General features: G+C 42.2%; 1 protein-coding gene across 2 annotated transcripts in view; it reads left to right on the top strand.

Annotated features, from left to right (window-relative positions):
* syt14a (synaptotagmin XIVa) overlaps positions 1–19,366 on the top strand; it is a 60,317-nt gene that overhangs the window by 5,872 nt on the left and 35,079 nt on the right. For both annotated transcript variants that reach the window (XM_048205320.1, XM_048205319.1), the window contains exon 2: positions 11,500–11,547. In XM_048205320.1, the coding sequence (XP_048061277.1) occupies positions 11,500–11,547 (48 nt within the window). The remainder of the gene's footprint in view (positions 1–11,499; positions 11,548–19,366) is intronic.

Here is a 19,366-nt window from a genome sequence, read left to right as displayed (position 1 = left end):
CTAGGCGCTGACTGAGAGAGCTCTTTATATTTTATGAAGAAGAATGCAAATAAGTTTCAGCTTTTTTCTCTCTCTTTTGCCATTTCCAGATTAGCAGAGTGAATGTCACTCACAGATTACGAGATTTAATTGTCTAATCAATAAATCATCCTTGAAATCAAGTGGCGTTTATTCAGTGTTATTTAAACTAGCTGCGCTTTTAAAAATCTTCACAGGACCGTAAGCAGCCTGGAGGAGTTTGTGGAGAGAAGGCATATGCCAGCAATCAGAATCTTCTCTCTAATTGGTTTGGGACTTGAGATCTAGTGCAGATTTTAAGACTTGTTTGCAAATGCCCATTAGCTTTTACGTGTCTTGACTTAAATTGCTTTTCTCTCTCCCTTGAGGAAGAGACAGACAGAAAGAGAGAGAGAGTGAGAGAGTGAGTAAGAAAGAAAAGGAGAGAAATTTAGACGGTCCTGTGAATAGGATCTCCCTTAGAGGACCAAACTGTTAATTGCGGCGTTGTGTGTCAGACTGTTAATGTGTGTGCAGGAGAGAGGGAAAGAGTGAGACTCTCTAGGGCAAAGTTGTCTCTTCTCTGTCTGGTTATCAGTCTGGGTCACTGTTAGTCAAGACAGCTACATGTAACCGATACTGGAACCCTCAACCCAACATCACAGAACAGAAAGAGAAAAATCTTGCAAAGGTAATTTTATTTTTGTTCTTCCAATGAAAATAATTTCAAACAAAGCCACAGCAGAATTAATCATTGTGCATCTCCAAGCATCACACAATAGTGGTGTTCCTGAATGAAGCAGTAATTATGAAAGAATTGGTAGATTGAATAATAAATTATTGACTCATTTATAGAGGCATTTGCCTGCTTTGTAATGGCTCACTTATAGTTACTTATATTTGTTTTGTTCCCGAATGTAGTTTTTGAACATATTGGTCAAGTCAGTGATTCAATAACTCACTTTTAAGACATTTACTTGTTTCTTTCTTAAATGAATCAATGTTTTTTTTTTTTTTTTTTACAAATCTATCGAGTCAATGACTACGTTTACATGGACAGTAGTAATCCGATATTAATACTATTAAGACAATACTCTGATTAAGAAAGGACCATGTAAACAGCGATGTTTTATTACCTTAATCCGGCTCGAAGTTATACTCGAAGTAAACACAAATCGAATTAAGACAGGTGGAGTATTCCTATTTTAGTCGCATTATTGGAGTGCATTATAGACATGTACACACCTTAATCATACTATTAACGTCATGTGGGAGTTTTCGCCGCACTTTGCTACAGGACACATAATACACACGGCAGTGGTCAACCATTTTGACGGCAAACAAGAGAGCAAGCTTCAAGCAAGAAGCCACAAATCTCGGTGGCATGAATGAAAGTTGCCGAATTAAAGTACAGGAGGCCTGTTTGCTGGAGAATTTGTATCCACCGTTGTCTTTTTACAGAGCCCCACACATGAGAGGGAAAATAAATAATAGCCTAGGCTAAATCGTGCGAACGATTTACTAATTTATTCCCTCAATTTATAAATCATGCACATCATTTATAAATCGAGGGAATGAATTAGTAAATCGTGCGCATGATTTATTTATTTATTCTTGCATGTCACGTGCGGGGCTCCGTATCTATTTGCACGTATAGCATGTCAAATAATTAACTGCACCTGAAGCTTTTGTCAAATTAAAAATTAAACACCCAAAAACTGTATCATACAATAACGAAGACGAACTGTGTAGTGATATGTGAAATTCTGTAGAGAACGTCTGACGGCATGCCGTGGGGACGTAATGACGTTTGCCATTAATTGATCTATGTTCTATAACATGTAAAACGGGAACATAAAAGGAATATTCTAAAAGCAACTCATGTAAACACCTTAACACAAATATTGTATTATTCAGAATAAGGTCAGTAATTAGATTACTGCTGTCCATGTAAACGTAGTCAGTGATTCAATGAATCACTCATAAAGGTAGTAACTTTTCACCACCTACTGGCTTAAAGGATTGGTTCACTTTCATATGAAAATTAGCCCAAACTTTACTCACCCTCAAGCCATCCTAGGTGTATTTGACTTTCTTGTTCCGGATGAACATAATCAAAGAAATATTAATAAATATCCTGACACATCCGGGCTTTATAATGGCAGTGATAGGGTACGAGTATGAGCTAAAGAAAAAGCTTCAATCCACATCCATCCATCATAAATACCTCCACATGGCTCCGGAGTGTAAATAAAGGCCTTCTGAGGCGAAGCGATGCATTAGTCTAAAAAAAAAAAAAATCCATATTATGAAGTTGTATCTAGCTTACGCCAGACTGCCGTCCGTATTCAACATACGCAGAAAGTGTAAAGCTCTTTCAGTTCACAAAGCTTACGCTAGAGTATATCATGCGCCTTCCCTATTCATCTTACGGAAAAGGTTTAAGCTTAAGTTACAGACCTGTTCGCTGTTTCCATGGGTCCTTCGCAAATTGGTATATGATGCAACTTCCTGTCTTTGAATGGATTTCAACATGATTCAACATGATTTTTGATGGTCGCGCCACATGATATTTCATAAAATTGACATCATCGGACAAAGTTTGTTTGTATATTATGATGGAAATATAAATACGAATGCTTTGCAATTTTGTACAGGATTACAAATCATGCCAATTAGTGTAGAAAATGAATTTGAATAAATTTAGAGTAATTTCAAAGACATTTCCAAAAACAGAAGTTATGGCCGGACTGTCGCACCACATGATATTTTGACACTTTAAATAACAGAAAATTACAAATAACTAATGTTTTTTTGAAAAATTAAAGTGATTACAGGAAAGGTACTACATATATATGGTATCTTTTTATGCATTTAAACCAAATTTTATCTGGAAAAAAAAAAGGCACTGAACAGAAAATGTAGGCGTCACATCATTGACCCATATACCTGGATGGCTTGAGGGTGAGTAAAACTTGGGCTAATTTTCATTTCAAAGTGAACTAATCCTTTAACAATGCAACCTAAAGAGTCACTGAAACACCTCACCACTAAAATCAGGCGAACACTGACAAGCAGATTGATACAAACATGAGAAAGTTCCAGTGCTGTTAGACTGTATATTAGCACTCCTGAACCAACATTGTGGATCAAGGCACGTCACTTTGAATAAAAGCATCAGCTAAATTAGCAAATTTCTTAGTCGACGATATTGAGTCATTTTTCTTTTATAATCACATTTTGCTTCAGATGAAATTAAAATTGTAACCGTGCCAGACAAAAGATGACCCATGTTCATTTAGGGCAGTTTGTAATATCTTACTTTGAAAGCTATGATCTCTCTGGAGAGTCTGGTCTGGAAGGGTGATAATTGACCCTGTGAATCAGCTCTAATGATTCTTTAATGGAGTTGGCAGAGGTTTAAACTGTTGGCCGATAGAGTTGGTTCATATTAAATGACACTACCCAACCCTCAGCCCTTGTCGTTAAAATGAAAAAGTGTGTATTTAGCTATTATCATGCCAGATTTGAAGATGCAAATGGCCTAAAATGAGTCTTTAACTGCTTTTAAATCAGTTGCTATAAATACTTGAAACTGTCAGATATTATTCTTTTCCTAAGCTATTGATAATGACGGCATATAATACTCTGCAAACCCTTAAAATAACGTGTTGATTGGACTCTGACTTTAGACCTTTTCTTTTCCACATTTCTTTTCCTATTATTAAGTCATTCTGATTGGTAGTGATATACTGTAATCTGTTTTCAACAGTTGCTGCACTGTTGCATTATTCTAGTGTTGCAGAATTCTAGTCAGAATTCACATTATGAACCATACAGGTTTTTCTTCAGCTATGGGCACTTCCACCAACCTCTATCTTTTTGTTAAATTAAAAAAATTTCATCTGTTGTTTTACTACAAAAGAAATAGTTTACTAAATCTAATAAGAATGTGATGTTTTCTTTCAATTTTTTTTTTTTTTTTCATTCATTATTCACAGGGCCAAAATTTCCTATAGCTGAAAAGAAGAACATTTCAAATGAGCTTCCGTACTAAGTCAGCAAACCCAGCATGGGATATTGGAAAATCACAGGTTTTTCTGTTCCTCGGTGGCAGTTTCATTACATCCCTTCTGGTGAGCCGTTCCTGTGTGCTGTTGTTTTTGAAGCCAAAGCGGATTTGTGTGTAAATCTGTCAGTCTGTGAGGATAAGATGTTGTTTCTTTACAGAGAATGAGTGATGGTGAAAATAGAACACATGAAATCTTGAGCTGTTAAGCCCAGGCAGGAAGGATTCTAGATATAGATATGATGTAGCTATAGTGGTAGGCAAAGGATATATTTGAATCTTTACCTTGGTCTCACTATAGTTCTGGTTGGGAGGTCAGTGTTAGTTTTTATAGTACTCAAAGTTACTTAACTCTCCTAATGAGCTGAGAAACTGCACTCACCTCTGATCCTTGGGACAAATTTAAAATGCATTATGAGAGGGAAAATATATTAGTACAGAATATTGAAGGAGAAATGCTATTTATATGAAAATAAATGAAAAGGAACTTTTCTGTTTACATAAATCAATTTGGGCATTTCTTAATATCTAATAAATTTTATTTTATCTTTTTGAAAATAAGTTGTGTACATCTTAGAGCTATGAATTACTTTACTTTATTATGGTATACTATGGTCCTCTGATGGAAACATGCTTTTTTGTTTTTTCTTGAGATTTGAGATTCTTCTCTGAGGAGACAAATGTGTGATTGGTTTTAGCAGCTAAGGAGATGCAAATGTTGGCTTTACAAAAGTGTGATTTCCAGGTCCAAGGGCAATTCTCCCCTCTCTCTTTTTCTTTTTTACTCAGTCCAAGATTTGAAAACTAGATAAATACCTGTGTAAAACTGGGACGGGCCTCTATAAATACAAAGCAGCCCTGTCTGAAAGGGGGAGATGGATGAAAGAGAGAGAGGACAAAAGTACTTGGGGCTTAGCCCTGCAACCTCACCTTGGCTTAGTTTACTTACTTTATTTACAGACTTGGCATCAAACACATTTCCCTTAAGACTGAATCAGAATTGGCTTCCAGAGCAGAGTCCTTGGAGATGAACCACAGGCCTCAGAAATTCTGACTTATCTGGTCCACTTTGCAGCTTAATCTGACCATGAACCACTCAAATAGAACTGAAAAGTTCACAAAAAGTCTGCAAACTCAAATTCAGCTAGATCTTTCTCATATCTGCTCATTATAGTTTACGAAACTGGTTCTTTGTAAGCATTATGCACTCCAATATCCAGAAATTGTGTTTTAAGGCAGCCGGTCAGATTGGAGCTTTCAATGTTCAGATGTTTCAGCCATATTATGTGCAATGTGCATTAGATGGTCTCTAAACAATGGGCGGGAACTGAACTGCAGATGGAGGGATTGCAACAGGAACTGTTGCTTGGATATCACAAATTATGTGAGTTCAACTTCAGTTCAACTAGAATGGATGTTATTGCATATTTAGCAAAGCTGTTAGACCTTAATGTGATTTTAATCTGCTTTATACACTGTGGGTCTGAAACACTGGCTGTGTGACAAAAGACCTTGTAAGTTCAGTGTGACTGTGGAGAAATCTTTCTCTCTCTGCAGGCTAATTCTGTGTTAAAGGTACATTTGTCAGGATTCCATTTAAATATCCACTGGATGTTATTTTCATCATTTTTGCATATATACCTTTTTAATTCTTTTATTTTTATATGAAAAAATTAAATTGTTGCTCATTTTACAGTGTAAACAGCTGTGCAATGGATATTTACAGCATTTTTGGGGTTATGATTGGTACGGTAGTTAATTGACCCAAAATCATTCTATCGAAATAGAAAAATCTAAACTGGCAGGGGATACAAATTTCACTGGGACTCTCTGATTTTTCATCCAGTGGCGTCAATTCGCCAAAAGCCTGTACTGTATGACAAACTCTGAATGACGTAATCAAATCTTACTTCCTTGACATAACGACAATTGTGTGTGTGGTGGATGAATTACATGTATCTTTGAACATAACCCAGCAAATTACACAGTTCACACAACTTTTTCCATCACTTTAAAGCTCAAAAGTCTGAATATTATCCCATTTAAATGTTATATTTTAATGTAATGACCAATTTTTTTTATTCATCATTTAAAGATTGTCCACATTTGTAAAGCTAAAAGATTCACAATGTAGGAAAACTAACACTTGGTGAAATACAAACACTTTTATTTTAAAATTTAAAAAATACATGAAATTACCACTATAACCAGTAGATGGCTGCAGAGGAGCACTTAGACCAATTTGGTGTTTGCAAACAGCGATGACGTTTTTTGTGGGTGGAGCCTAGCTGGTAGTTGAGCAGTAGCAGTCTATGGAAGCCACGAAATAAAAGAATAAAAAAAGTTAATTTCGAGTTTATATCTCACAATTCTGACTTTTATTTCTCGCAAATCTGTGTTTATATCTCACATTTCTTACAAAGAAAAACAGAGTTGTGAGATATACTCGTTATTCTGTCTTTTCTGAATTGCAATTTATCCTGCAATTCTGACTTTTTCCCCCTCAGAATTGTGAAATAAACTCACAATTGTGAGTTATAAAGTCCGAACTGGGAGTAATAAACACGCAAATGCAAGAAAAAAAGTCAGAATTGTGAAATAAAAATTATGTTTAAAACTTATCCATGTAAAATGTTGTATCAATTTAAATTATTTTAATTATAATTATTTCATGCTGTAACTGCTATGTATGTATGTCCTCTGAACTGCATATGTGAATATTATGTAGACTTACTGTTTACATCAAATTCCTGCTTTAATAGTAGACTAATCCTTGCAGGTGTCATCAGTCCAGTCTGTGAAACGTCTCCGTTTAGCTTCAAAGGACGTTTTCTACGATGGTTTTCTTTAAAAATGAAGACTATATTTTTTGCATTCCGATTCCAACAGCCAGAGGCACAACAAAACATTTTTCTCTTATTCTGTGGATTTTGCACATTTTCCTTCAATTGCTACCGCTATTTTTCTGCAACCAGTATGCGCGCACAGCTGCAAGTGACGTAATTGTGACGTCTGCTCCAAAGGGGTCTATTGGCTCATTAGTCATTTCCACTCCCTAACATAGTTTTTCACACATATTGCTTTTGAATTTATTTTCAGAGAATATCAAACCACTATTATAACATTTTAAAACTATTTTTGTCTCTTTTTTTTGTACTGAAGTGTCAAGCATATGTTTGTAGGAAACATCACATGAAGTCTCTTGAATAACAAAAACTTTTCTTCAAATTGTGAATGAAATTACACAGACAGTGAGTAAAGATCTCTTCCTTTATAATCACTGAAGCTGTCAGTCAGCACACATTGAGTGAAGAAACTCCTATTTTAATCAATGAATCTGATTAAACTTCGCAATGAATCTTTTATTTACATCATGTCTCTGCTTCATTTTTTTAAAACGAGAGTAGATTCTCACTACCGGTAACTTAAACGCCTATGATTGTTCATTATTTTCAACAGAAATGCCTGTGATTGGCTACAATACTCAATGCTGCAAAATCATGTTGTAAATAGACACATTTGCAGTGCCGCTTAACTCATGTGACACAAATATAACAACCAGATCACTTTAATTTACTTGCTTTTCTCTTTTATTAAACAATTTGAAATATATGTTACACATACTGATATAACTCCGTTAATCCTGCAATAAAAATATTACTTTGCACTGACCTGACCAGGCAGGTATGGCAGCCACCATTCCCAATTGATGCCCCTGCTTTCATCATAACATTATGTGACTTGCAGTGAGCAGTAATCTAGATGATACCTAATTACAGTACTGCTATAATATCAGTGAACAAGCTTCATTACCATGGAAAGGTCCACATTGTGAAATTTAGTCTTAGATGTAATTCCACCATGATTAGACTCCACATCACAGATGTCTAGGGTTTCGCTCAGGTTACAGCTTGACAGCACACATTAAGAATTCATAAACTGACATCCTTGGCTGATTCCATCTCTCTCCTCCAGAATGACCTTTACTCACCTTCTCACAAACAACCACTGCAGGTCAGCTGAACATTACAACCCCCAACAGGCTAAAGGCCAAAAGTAACGCTCGGCCAGAATCAAAGCCAGCACTAATCAGATTTAAAACACAAAATGAGAAGCGGTCTTAAAGTCAAACACATAGATTTTGCTTTCCATTACTGTACACTGTACCTTTACCTGGACATTATTCGTATGGACGTTACTTTGACAGTCACCTCTAACTGATAACAGGATACTTCTCCATTGTAACACTGAAACTTCTGTAAAGCTGCTTTGTAATGATATGTATGTGTTGAGAAAAGCGCTATTCAAATAAACTTGAATTTAATTGATTTTTTTAAGGTCACTAAACCCTTCAACTCAATGTAGTTTAATAGACTTGTAGACAAAAACAAAGCGTCCCCTTTGCAGTTGAACACAGAGTTGAATAAAGCTCTTGTGATGCTCATTCAGGACTCCGAGGGTTCTCAGACTGTAGTACCATACAATCTGTTGTTCAGCTTTTAGTTTGAGAATCACTTGAAATAAATGGGTTCAAATGGGTCAATTTTGTCTATAGAGGTTTGAGAGACCTGTCAAGGACAGTGTCATCCAGTAATCACAGTTATAATAATATTTATTTGACAAGTATGTTTATAAAACAGAAATAATATTATAACATTAATTTTTAAAATTATACTTTACCATTCAAAAGTTTGGGGTCAGTACGATTTTTTTTTTTTTTCTCTCTCTTTAAGGAATAGTTCATCCAGAAATGAAAGTTTTATCATGTACTCAACCTCAAGTTGTTTCAAACCTGTATGATTTTTTTTTTTATTTGAACAGTTTATTTGAAAAATAATTTTTAGAGTGGTGTAGTGCATCCTTACAGAACAAAAAAAAACTTCATTTGTTTAAAAAAAAATTATTAATTACATTTCTTTTAATTTGCTGGCCCTCACACAGACAGAGACCAAATATTTTACCCCTTAAACATGGCTTCATGTTTAAATGTAATGCTTAGCTCTGGTGTAAGGTATCACTTAATTCAGTCCCAGGTTTGAATCCAACCACTGGCAACTGAAATCTTCTGCAGACCATCTTGGGTTAGTCTTACGCTGGACATAATGGAAACTACTTTTTGCTGCTTTCTAATGCATGAGTGTGAGTTTCAGCTTTTAAGGCATTTCTGACCTGAACTGGCCCAGCAAACACCTGAGCACAGCTGCAAAGTGTAAAGTGAGCCGTTATACTGAGGTGATGTCTGAGATTGTGTGTCTGAGTTTTAATTGCACTGAGTTCAGATTCACACGCTGGTGATCCCTGTTTGAATTCATTACTTGGGCAGAGATTAAAGAATTAACATAACTGTAGGTTATGTTTGCTAAAGTTGGATTCATTGAAAGGTTGTTCGGGGAACGTTGATGCCACAATTTTTCAATGTGAGCATATTGAACATATTTTAAATATGTTATATATTAAAACATTCACTGAAGGCCAAATGCCATGTGATAGTATAATTCAAGGGCACTTGAGGTAAAATGACCCCCATACAAAATATCAATAAAGCACCGCAGGGATGTGCCAGAAGCCTAAATCCAAATTCAGAAAGGCACAGAAAATGAGTAATGCATTCTACTACGAAGCCCCTAAAGGGATATGACTAGGCTTGCTGCAGTAGTTGGTTAGATTTCACTTATCAAGATAGTAAGGACAGATGACTGACAAGACGATGTCGGATGATTTGGTGCGCAACAGATCCTGAGACAATTGACGTTGACAAATATCTTATATTGTAAAATGTGTGGTCAGTACCATTTCACCCCATACACAGACTACGCGTGATCGCGAATTGGAAAGCGCACATTCAAAAGAGATTTCAAAACCCCGCCTATTGATAGCGGCTCCCTGATGCCCACAAATTATATACAATATAATTACTCAACTATATAATTGCGAGAGAACGCAAAAGCATTGAAATATATTTTTCCCACCATCTCATATTTTTTTCCATCACCATATCCAGTTTGATTTCGAAATAATTTGATTGGACATTTAATATTACAGATTTAGTTGCTAATGAAAATCCCTGAAATTATCACATATATTTGGTGTTATGTTAGTATTATTTATATACTATATTTCTTAAAGGTGCCCTAGAATCAAAAATTTAATTTACCTTGGCGTAGTTGAATAACAAGAGTTCAGTACATGGAAATGACATACGTTGAGTCTCAAACTCCATTGCTTCCTCCTCCTTATATAAATCTCATTTGTTTAAAAGACCTCCGAAGAACAGGCGAATCTCAACATAACACAGACTGTTACGTAACAGTCAGGATCATTAATATGTACATCCCCAATATTTGCATATGCCAGCTCATGTTCAAGGCATTACACAAGGGCAGCCAGTATTAACGTATGGATCTGTGCACAGCTGAATCATCAGACTAGGTAAGCAAGCAAAGACAATAGTGAAAAATGGCAGATGGAGCAATAATAACTGACATGATCCATGATATCATGATATTTTTAGTGATATTTGTAAATTGTCTTTCTAAATGTTTCGTTAGCATGTTGCTAATGTACTGTTAAATGTGGTTAAAGTTACCATCGTTTAGTACTGTATTCGCGGAGACAAGAGCCGTCGCTATTTTCATTTTTAAACACTTGCAGTCTGTATAATGTGCAAACACAACTTCATTCTTTGTAAATCTCTCCAACAGTGTTAGCCACAGAGCATATAGCCTCAAACTCATTCAGAATTAAATGTAAACATACAAATAAATACTATACTCACAGGAATTGATGCATGCATGCAGCATGAATGACGAACATCTTGTAAAGATCCATTTGAGGGTTATATTAGCTGTGTGAACTTTGTTTATGCACTGTATAACTGCACTTATAGTCGAGAGCTCGGGAGGGCATGGAGCGCGAGATTTAAAGGGGCTGCTCAACCTGAATCGGTGCATAGTTAATGATGCCCCAAAATAGGAAGTTAAAAAAATTAATAAAAAAAAATATATGGGGTATTTTGAGCTGAAACTTCACAGACACATTCAGGGAACACCTTAGACTTATATTACGTACGTTCTACGGCACCTTTAATATTTTGAATTGCTTTTATTTTTATATTTTCAGTTTTCATTTTACTCTTTTTAAATTTTAGTAAATTTGTTCAAATATGTGCTTAGTTTGAGTTAATAATAGCAACACTGGTTCAAGGTGTTAAATATCAACACAAAATAGTTCTCTTGTGTGAAATCTTACATTTGTTTCTTTGAAATCCATTTCCTGGATTCATTGTGTCCAGTCTTTTGTCATTGTGATGAAGTCTTCAAGTCTCATGTGCATCAGTTATAAATGTCTGTTTGTTTCTCTGTGTATGTGTCTCTGTTTAATGTCTTGTTGCACGTGTGTAGCGTTTGTCATTAAATGTTGCTTTGTTTCTGCAGGTGGAGAGCGGAATTGTGGAGTACATGAGCTTATCTGCATCAGAAAAGGTAAGCGGCCAGTTTAAACATAAAATGGCTGCCACCTGTCCTGTACCATTGCTTTGAATCCAGACCTGGCACATTTACGCTGGTCTGGAGTGATGTCTTCCTGTCTTCTTCTCAATGTGTTAGTAAGGTCACACTATGTTAATGTGTCTTTATTTGATCTTTAGTGCACTTTCCTTGTTGTATCTGTTGTTTTGAGCTTTCTGACTTATAGTTTTTCATTTTTTTTTGTTGTCTGTGTATTGTCAAACCTAACCATTTGTCCATCATCCTCTCAGAAAGATTTCAGTGGTGTGATGTCTTTTAGTTTCTTTAGTATCTTTGTAAGTGTAAACGAAATTAAATAAAGACAATATGTTGTGGGAAATATTTTATTGTGCACTAGAGATAAACTAAATTTACTGAAGGATTTCAGTGGATGAGACATAAAACCTTTTCTTTTTTTTTTTCGGATGGTGCTGTTGTTCTTGAGTTCCTCTGGGGTTTGTCCAGCTGTCTTGTTTGTTATCGGCTGGCTGCGTGTTTAGTGAGAGCTCAGTCTCTGCAGATTTAACATCATTAGTGAGGATCTGCAGTCCCAGTGTAATAAAGTCTCATGTTCCAGGTGGACCGGATGAGCGCTGGGTCTCGGCAAAGCTGTTCCTGAGGCTGTACCAATCAGTACTGCCAACCTACTGATGACCCTATTTAGACATGACTCCAACTGCAGAGCTTAGTATGCATCTTTGACCATGCAATTTTTTACCCTCTGGTGCTGCTCATGTGGTGGTCAAATATGGCCGAAAAAGATTTTTTATTTCAATTAAATTATTGTACTATATTTTAGTTCAATAATGTGTTTTTATTGAATTTTATGGTGCTAAATTATATTTATGGAATAGTTATGATCCATTTATTACCTGTTAAACACTTTTTGAGCATAGACCTTAACTAAATTAGGTCTCTTTTTAAAGAAGACACTTGGCAGATTGTAAATTTTAAAAAAGCTATAGAAGTTTAAAGTCATCATGAAATCAAAATTGACCCTATTTACTTTGTTAGCGCATATTACTAGTCTTGTGGTGAGCGATTAATCCGTACACAGGAAAAAATAGTTTGTCGTGGTAATCTTTAATCAAAATCTGAAAAGTTACTTCTGGTCTGGAATGGCGTTCCTTCTCTGATTACGTCAGTTTGACGGCTTTAGTTGAAAATGCTTAAACCACTCCCCTCCAACCATTAGTCTGCTATGAGTGAGAGATGGAGAGGAGGAAAGTAAAACCCTGTCCTCTATTCAATATTCCTTTTCACAGACAAATACGTCACAACACTGGAGAAAAGTCTGCAACTTCTGGTTCACGGGGACTAGTGACCAATCACTAAGTTTATTATTATGATTTTTTTTTTTTTTAAATATGAAATATATATTTTCCAAAACATGTTTTACTCTAAAACTGTGAGAAAATCAAAGCCATAAATCTAAACAAGTGGTGTTCCAAATTTAAGTTTGGCATCTCAAGAAATGTGAATTTGCTTCCTATTCATTTCCAATGCAGTCATTTTTGACCGCAAACAGTACAAGTGTGATTTTTTTTTTTTTTTTTTTTTTTTTTTTTTTTTTTTCCAGGACCATTAAAGGTGCCCTAGATTCAAAAATTGAATTTACCTCGGCATGGTTAAATAACGTCTCGGTTACAAAGGTAACCCTCGTTCCCTGAAGGAGGGAACGGAGACGTACGTCGGACAGACCGACGAATAGGAATCTCGCTAGAGAGGCCAATCTACTTCGAGTGTAACTAAAACGAGCCAATGCACATTGGCATGCAATCATATGCATCAGCTGCTCGCCTCGCAGCGCGGGTATATAATGAGCAGCAGGTGCGTTGCATCTTCAGGTTTTCGCTGAGGAGCCGAACCGGATAGGCAGCAGCATCAGCGGGGTACAGCGACTGTGGCGACGGGACGTACGTCTCCGTTCCCTCCTTCAGGGAACGAGGGTTACCTTTGTAACCGAGACGTTCCCGTTCAGTCGGTCACGTTCGACGTACGTCGGACAGACCGACGAATAGGAATCCCTACCAAAGCGCCACAGGAGCTGCCCCCTTCCAGCGCTCTGTAGTAAGCCACCTGAACCCCCTTGCCTGAGGATGGTGGGACAGGGCTAACACAGAGAGAGTCGATCACTGCTGTTCCCCAAAACCCATTCAGTGAGACTTTTGGATAACGCTGGGAAAGCGTACCCTTTCGCTGGGAAAGGAACGCTGCGGAAGCCACATCCTTCCCCGAAGGAGTTATGTGGAGAAGTACATATGGACTAACCCTGTAGGGCTGTGCTACATATGGAAGAGCTGGGGTGACTCCAACCCGATGAAGGGTAGGTTCTCCCAGAGGGAAAGACACGGGCTTCGTTTAGGAGCAACCGTGGAACCAACCATATGGGATCCCCGTAGGGTCACACATATGGAACCCAGCCTAAACCCGGTTCTCAAGGATACAACGGAGTATAGGCCTGGCGCCAGACGCTCCGCCACGTCGGCTGCCGAAGGGATATCGGAGGACTCGACAGGGTCTGCCTTGTAGGGACTCTCTGGAGAAAAGAAGCGCATGTAGCGCAGCAAGCCGACACTAAGCCGGGGCCTCTCCGTGCCTCTGACCTGTGGCGAGAACACGGGAGGAGACCGGCTGGACACGAAGGCTATAGTATCTAGCGAACGTGTAGGTGTCGCCCAGCCCGCAGCTCTACAAATGTCTGTCAGTGAGGCGCCACGAGCCAGCGCCCAGGAGGATGCGACACCTCTCGTGGAGTGAGCATGCAACCTGAGCGGGCAGGGCACGCCCTGAGCTTGGTAAGCCAGGGCGATGGCATCCACTATCCAGTGGGCCATCCTCTGCTTGGAGACAGCCTTTCCCTTCTGCTGGCCTCCATAACAGACAAAGAGCTGGTCTGAGGTCCTGAGGCTTTGGTCCTGTCTATGTACTGTCGCAAAGCGCGAACTGGACAGAGCAAAGCCAGGGCTGGGTCTGCCTCCTCCGAGGGCAGCGCTTGCAGGCTCACCACCTGGTCCCTGAAGGGAATGGTAGGAACCTTGGGCACATAGCCAGGCCGGGGTCTTAGTACCACGTGGCTATCACCCGGCCCGAACTCCAGGCACGATACGTCGACCGAAAATGACTGCAGGTCCCCTACCCTCTTGATGGAGGCCAATGCAACCAGCAGCAAAGTCTTCATAGACAGAATCTTTAAGTCTGCCGATTGCAAAGGCTCAAAGGGAGCAATCTGAAGTGCTCTTAGCACCAGAGTGAGGTCCCAAGAGGGTATGGAGGGGGGACGAGGAGGATTTAACCGTCTCGCCCCCCTAAGGAACCTGACGACCAGGTCGTGCTGACCAACAGATTTGCCATCTATGTGGTCGTGGTAAGCGGAGATAGCAGCAGTATGGACTTTGAGGGTGGAGGGGGACAGCCTACGCTCCAACCCTTGCTGCAAGAAGGAAAGCACGACTCCGATCGAGCATCCTCGGGGGTCTTCTCGGCGAGAAGAGCACCACTCGACGAACAGGTTCCACTTCGAGGCGTAAGCACGTCTCGTAGACAGTGCAAGTGCCGAAGTGATGGTGTTAAGTACCTCAGGGGGTAAGTCACCTAGAACCTCCGCGTCCCGTCCAGGGACCAGACATGGAGTTTCCAGAGGTCTGGATGCGGGTGCCAAAGAGTGCCCCGTCTCTGAGAAGAAGGTCCTTCCTCAGAGGAATGGGCCAGGGAGGGCTGTCGCAAGGAGTGAAAGTTCTGGGAACCAGGTCTGGTCGGGCCAATAGGGCGCAACTAAGAGGACCTGCTCCTCGTCCTCCCTGACTTTGCACAGGGTCTGTGCAAGTAGGCTCACTGGGGGAAACGCATATTTGCGAAGGCCCCGGGGCCAGCTGAGTGCCAGTGCGTCTGTCCCGAGTGTTCCCTCGGACAGGGGGTAAAACAACTGGCAGTGGGAGGTTTCCGGTGAGGCAAACAGGTCTACCTGAGCCTCTCCAAACTCTCTCCAGATCAGCTGGACCACCTGGGGGTGGAGTCGCCACTCTCCTGGCAGCTCAGCTCGTGATAGCTCGTCGGCCACATGGCTGAGCACACCAGGGACAAGAATGGCATGAAGCGACCTCAGACGCTTCTGACTCCAGAGGAGGAGATGGGGGGCGAGTTGCGACATGCGACGGGAGCGTAGACCACCTTGATGGTTGATGTACGCAACGGTCGCAGTGTTGTCCGTACGGACCAGTACATGCTTGCCCCGTAGCGGCCCTTTGAGGCGGCTCAGAGCAAGACGTACTGCTAGCAACTCGAGGCAATTGATGTGCCAATGCAGATGGGGTCCCGTCCAAACCCCTGACACTGCATGCCCGTTGTACGTGGCACCCCAGCCGGTGGCAGGAGCATCTGTGAATACCACAGCATGCCGGGACACTTGTTCTAGGGGCACTCCTGCCCGGAGAACAAAGGGTCCGACCACGGACTGAAGGCTTGGCGGCACTCCTGAGTGATTAGCACCCGGAACGTGCCGCGTTGCCACGCCCATCTCGGGACTCGGCCGTGAAGCCAGTGTTGAAGCAGTCTCATATGAAGCAGACCAAGCGGGGTTACTGCCGCCGCGGCCGCCATATGCCCCAGGAGCCTCTGAAAGAATTTCAGTGGGACCGCTGTCCTGCCATTGAACGTATTCAGGCAGTTCAACACCGACTGAGCACGTTCCTCTGTGAGGCGTGCTATCTGTTCGACCGAATCCAGCTCCATACCGAGAAAAGAGATCCTCTGCACAGGGGAGAGTTTGCTCTTTTCCCAGTTGACCTGAAGACCCAACTGGCTGAGGTGTCTGAGCACCAAATCCTTGTGTTCGCACAACTAACCCCGGGACTGTGCTAGAATGAGCCAGTCGAGGTAGTTAAGAATGCGAACACCCTGTTCTCTCATGGGAACAAGGGCTCCCCCTACGACTTTCGTAAAGACGCGGGGAGACAGGGCCAGCCCGAAGGGTAGGACTCTGTACTGATATGCTCGACCTTCGAACGCAAAGCGCAGGAATGGCCTGTGTTGCGGAAGAAACGAGACATGGAAGTACGCGTCCTTCAGGTCGATCGCTGCAAACCAATCTCGGGGACGGATGCACTCAAATGCGCTTCTGCGTCAGCATTTTGAACGGTAGCTTGTACAGGCTCCGATTCAAAACTCGCAGGTCCAAGATCGGTCATAACCCACTGCTCTTTTTGGGTACAATGAAGTAGGGACTGTAGGACCCTGACCTCATATCGGCTGGAGGGGCCGGCTCCATCGCGTCCTCCGCCAGTAGGACTGCGATCTCCGCACGCAAGACAGGGGCAACGACATCTTTCACTGTAGTGAAGAGGACGTCCCTGAACTTGGGGGGATGCCGGGCGAACTGAATCGCATAGCCGAGCCTGATGGTCCGAATGAGCCAGCGAGACGGACTGGGGAGCGCTAACCGGGCTCGCAGAGACCGTACAAGCGGGACCAAAGAGACCACCGGCGTACCCGCAGCGGGGCAGCGAGGTGGAACACAGGGACGCGGCTCGGGGGGCTCTCTTTGTGAGGCGGCCCGAAGCGGCGTCACAGTGTGCTAGGCAACACTTACCTGGTTCCACGGATGGACAGAGGGAGCAGTCGAGGCTTTGGCTGCCCGCTGCTCGCTGCTGTCCGCTGGCGACAGAAGAGGGGGATGAGAGTGGTGAGGTTTTTCTCCTCCCACTGCTCTCCAAACCCTCTTCAGACCTGGAAATGGAGGAACTGCTCTTTTAATTTTGGGTACCACTGCCTCTTGGGTCAGTGGCGGAACAGAAACAAACCCAATAAAAGGATTTACCACCCGGCCCTCCTCCAGGGGTGGAAGAGCAGCCCCACCCATTTCTGGGTCGCCCGTCTCAGGGGTGATTCTCACCAACCACTTAACAGCTGCAGAGACGGGAGGCGTCATCTCCCCGCAATGGACACAGCAGAGCCTGCTGGGCCAGAGTTTCTTGCAGGGGACGACACCCTTGGCGACGAGCAGACCGAGGGGCGGCCCAAGAGGAACTCAATGGTTTGTCATGGGAAGCTCCCCGATCCGCTACTAACTGAGGAGAACCGCTGGGCTCAGTCCTCGACAGTGTCACCGAAAAGGCCACCTCGTAAGATGGGAGCATTGAGAAAGCATTTAGCTTGACAACCTCTCGCACCTCACAAGGTAAGCCAGGGGGCACTTCTGGACCACTGAGGTGGACATCGTCTGGCTGAGGGCCTGCGCCGTGACTTTGATCACGGTTAGTCAACAAGCGCAGCTCAACCCCAGTACAGAACTACCCTCATGCAAAAAGAGTGCCTTGGCCTCACATGCAGGGTGGGTGTGGTCTGTGTACAGCCACCCCAACCAAGAGGGTAGTGAGAGAGGAAAAACTTATGCAGATTTTGGCACTTTTGGCATTCCATATTTATGGCACCAACATACCCCCATACTGCCAAGTTTTCCATGCACATCTGGAAGACCCAGGAAAGCATGGCTGTAAACTCCGAATCTGAGTCAGCATAAGCACACACCATTACAGTGGGCAGCGTCACCCTCATTTCCAGAGCATAACAGCACTCTCTCCGATGCTGCAATCGACGTCTGTCCCTCAGCTGGAGCTCTGAATGAAATGCTAGGTTCCACTATGAGTAGGACCAGCAATCCAATCCAGAAACTGCACAGCTTGCAATGCGCTAGAGAGGGAGGGGCCCTAGGGGGTTGGTTCCCCGAAGGAACCCCTCAACCTCATGTCACCCAAGCCATATCAGCAAAGTAGACCTCTTCTGGTGCACCAGAGAGGGCGCTACAATGGAGATTATGCAAGGGAACCGCGCATCTAGAGCGCCGAGCGAGCGCTGGGTTGCCGTGACAACCCGCGCTACAGCCCGGCAGCTCGACGGCACACGACACACAGAGGAGCGAGAGGTTTGCTCTCGCTGATCTCCACGGTCTTCCCAGAGTGTCGGGCAGACCCGCGGCTGTGCTTTTACACACAAGCGGCAGCTGGCCAACAACAGAGGGGACTCAAGCTTCCCGGAGAAAGAAGAGTCACGACCGGCGTGTCGACGTGATCATGTTCTCATATGAAAACATGAAACACCCACAAACATCATTTCAACACGCGCCCAGACATGTGAAACAGTGATCGTGGCCGTCAGTGAGGACAGGAACGACCGCATCCAGAAACACAAGTAGGATGTCATCTTTAAAAAGACGCGAATCTACTTGTGTAAGCTCTTTCAGGGACTTTACTCTTTTAAAAGTGCTGAAGCACGCAGGGGAACGGCCGCCGCAACACAGACAGGGATTGTGTGCAGCCTGTCGTGTGCTCTCTCTCTCTCTCTCTTTGAAGGCGCTCACTCTTACCAGCCGTAAAAACGGCTTTTCAGCGCTCAAAAGCGCACCGTACCGGCCGTGAGAACAGCCTTCCGACGCTGTCAAAACAGCTATTTGCTCAAAAACGGCAAACGAAACAAAAACAGAAAAAGAGAGGACTTCAACCCCGCTGCTGTGCTGTTCGCCTGCACTCGGAAAAAAAGAGAAGTTCAACCAAAAAGCTTGACTCGTCTTCTAGCAGACACTCGCTTGCAGAGAACAGGAACAAACACCGTTCGGCTCCGAAGCGAAAAGCTGAAGATGCAACGCACCTGCTGCTCATTATATACCCGCGCTGCGAGGCGAGCAGCTGATGCATATGATTGCACGCCAATGTGCATTGGCTCGTTTTAGTTACACTCGAAGTAGATTGGCCTCTCTAGCGAGATTCCTATTCGTCGGTCTGTCCGACGTACGTCGAACGTG

This window comes from Megalobrama amblycephala, linkage group LG10 (assembly GCF_018812025.1).
Source record: "Megalobrama amblycephala isolate DHTTF-2021 linkage group LG10, ASM1881202v1, whole genome shotgun sequence".
NCBI lineage: Eukaryota > Metazoa > Chordata > Actinopteri > Cypriniformes > Xenocyprididae > Megalobrama > Megalobrama amblycephala.
This window is presented reverse-complemented; position numbering and strand designations above follow the sequence as displayed.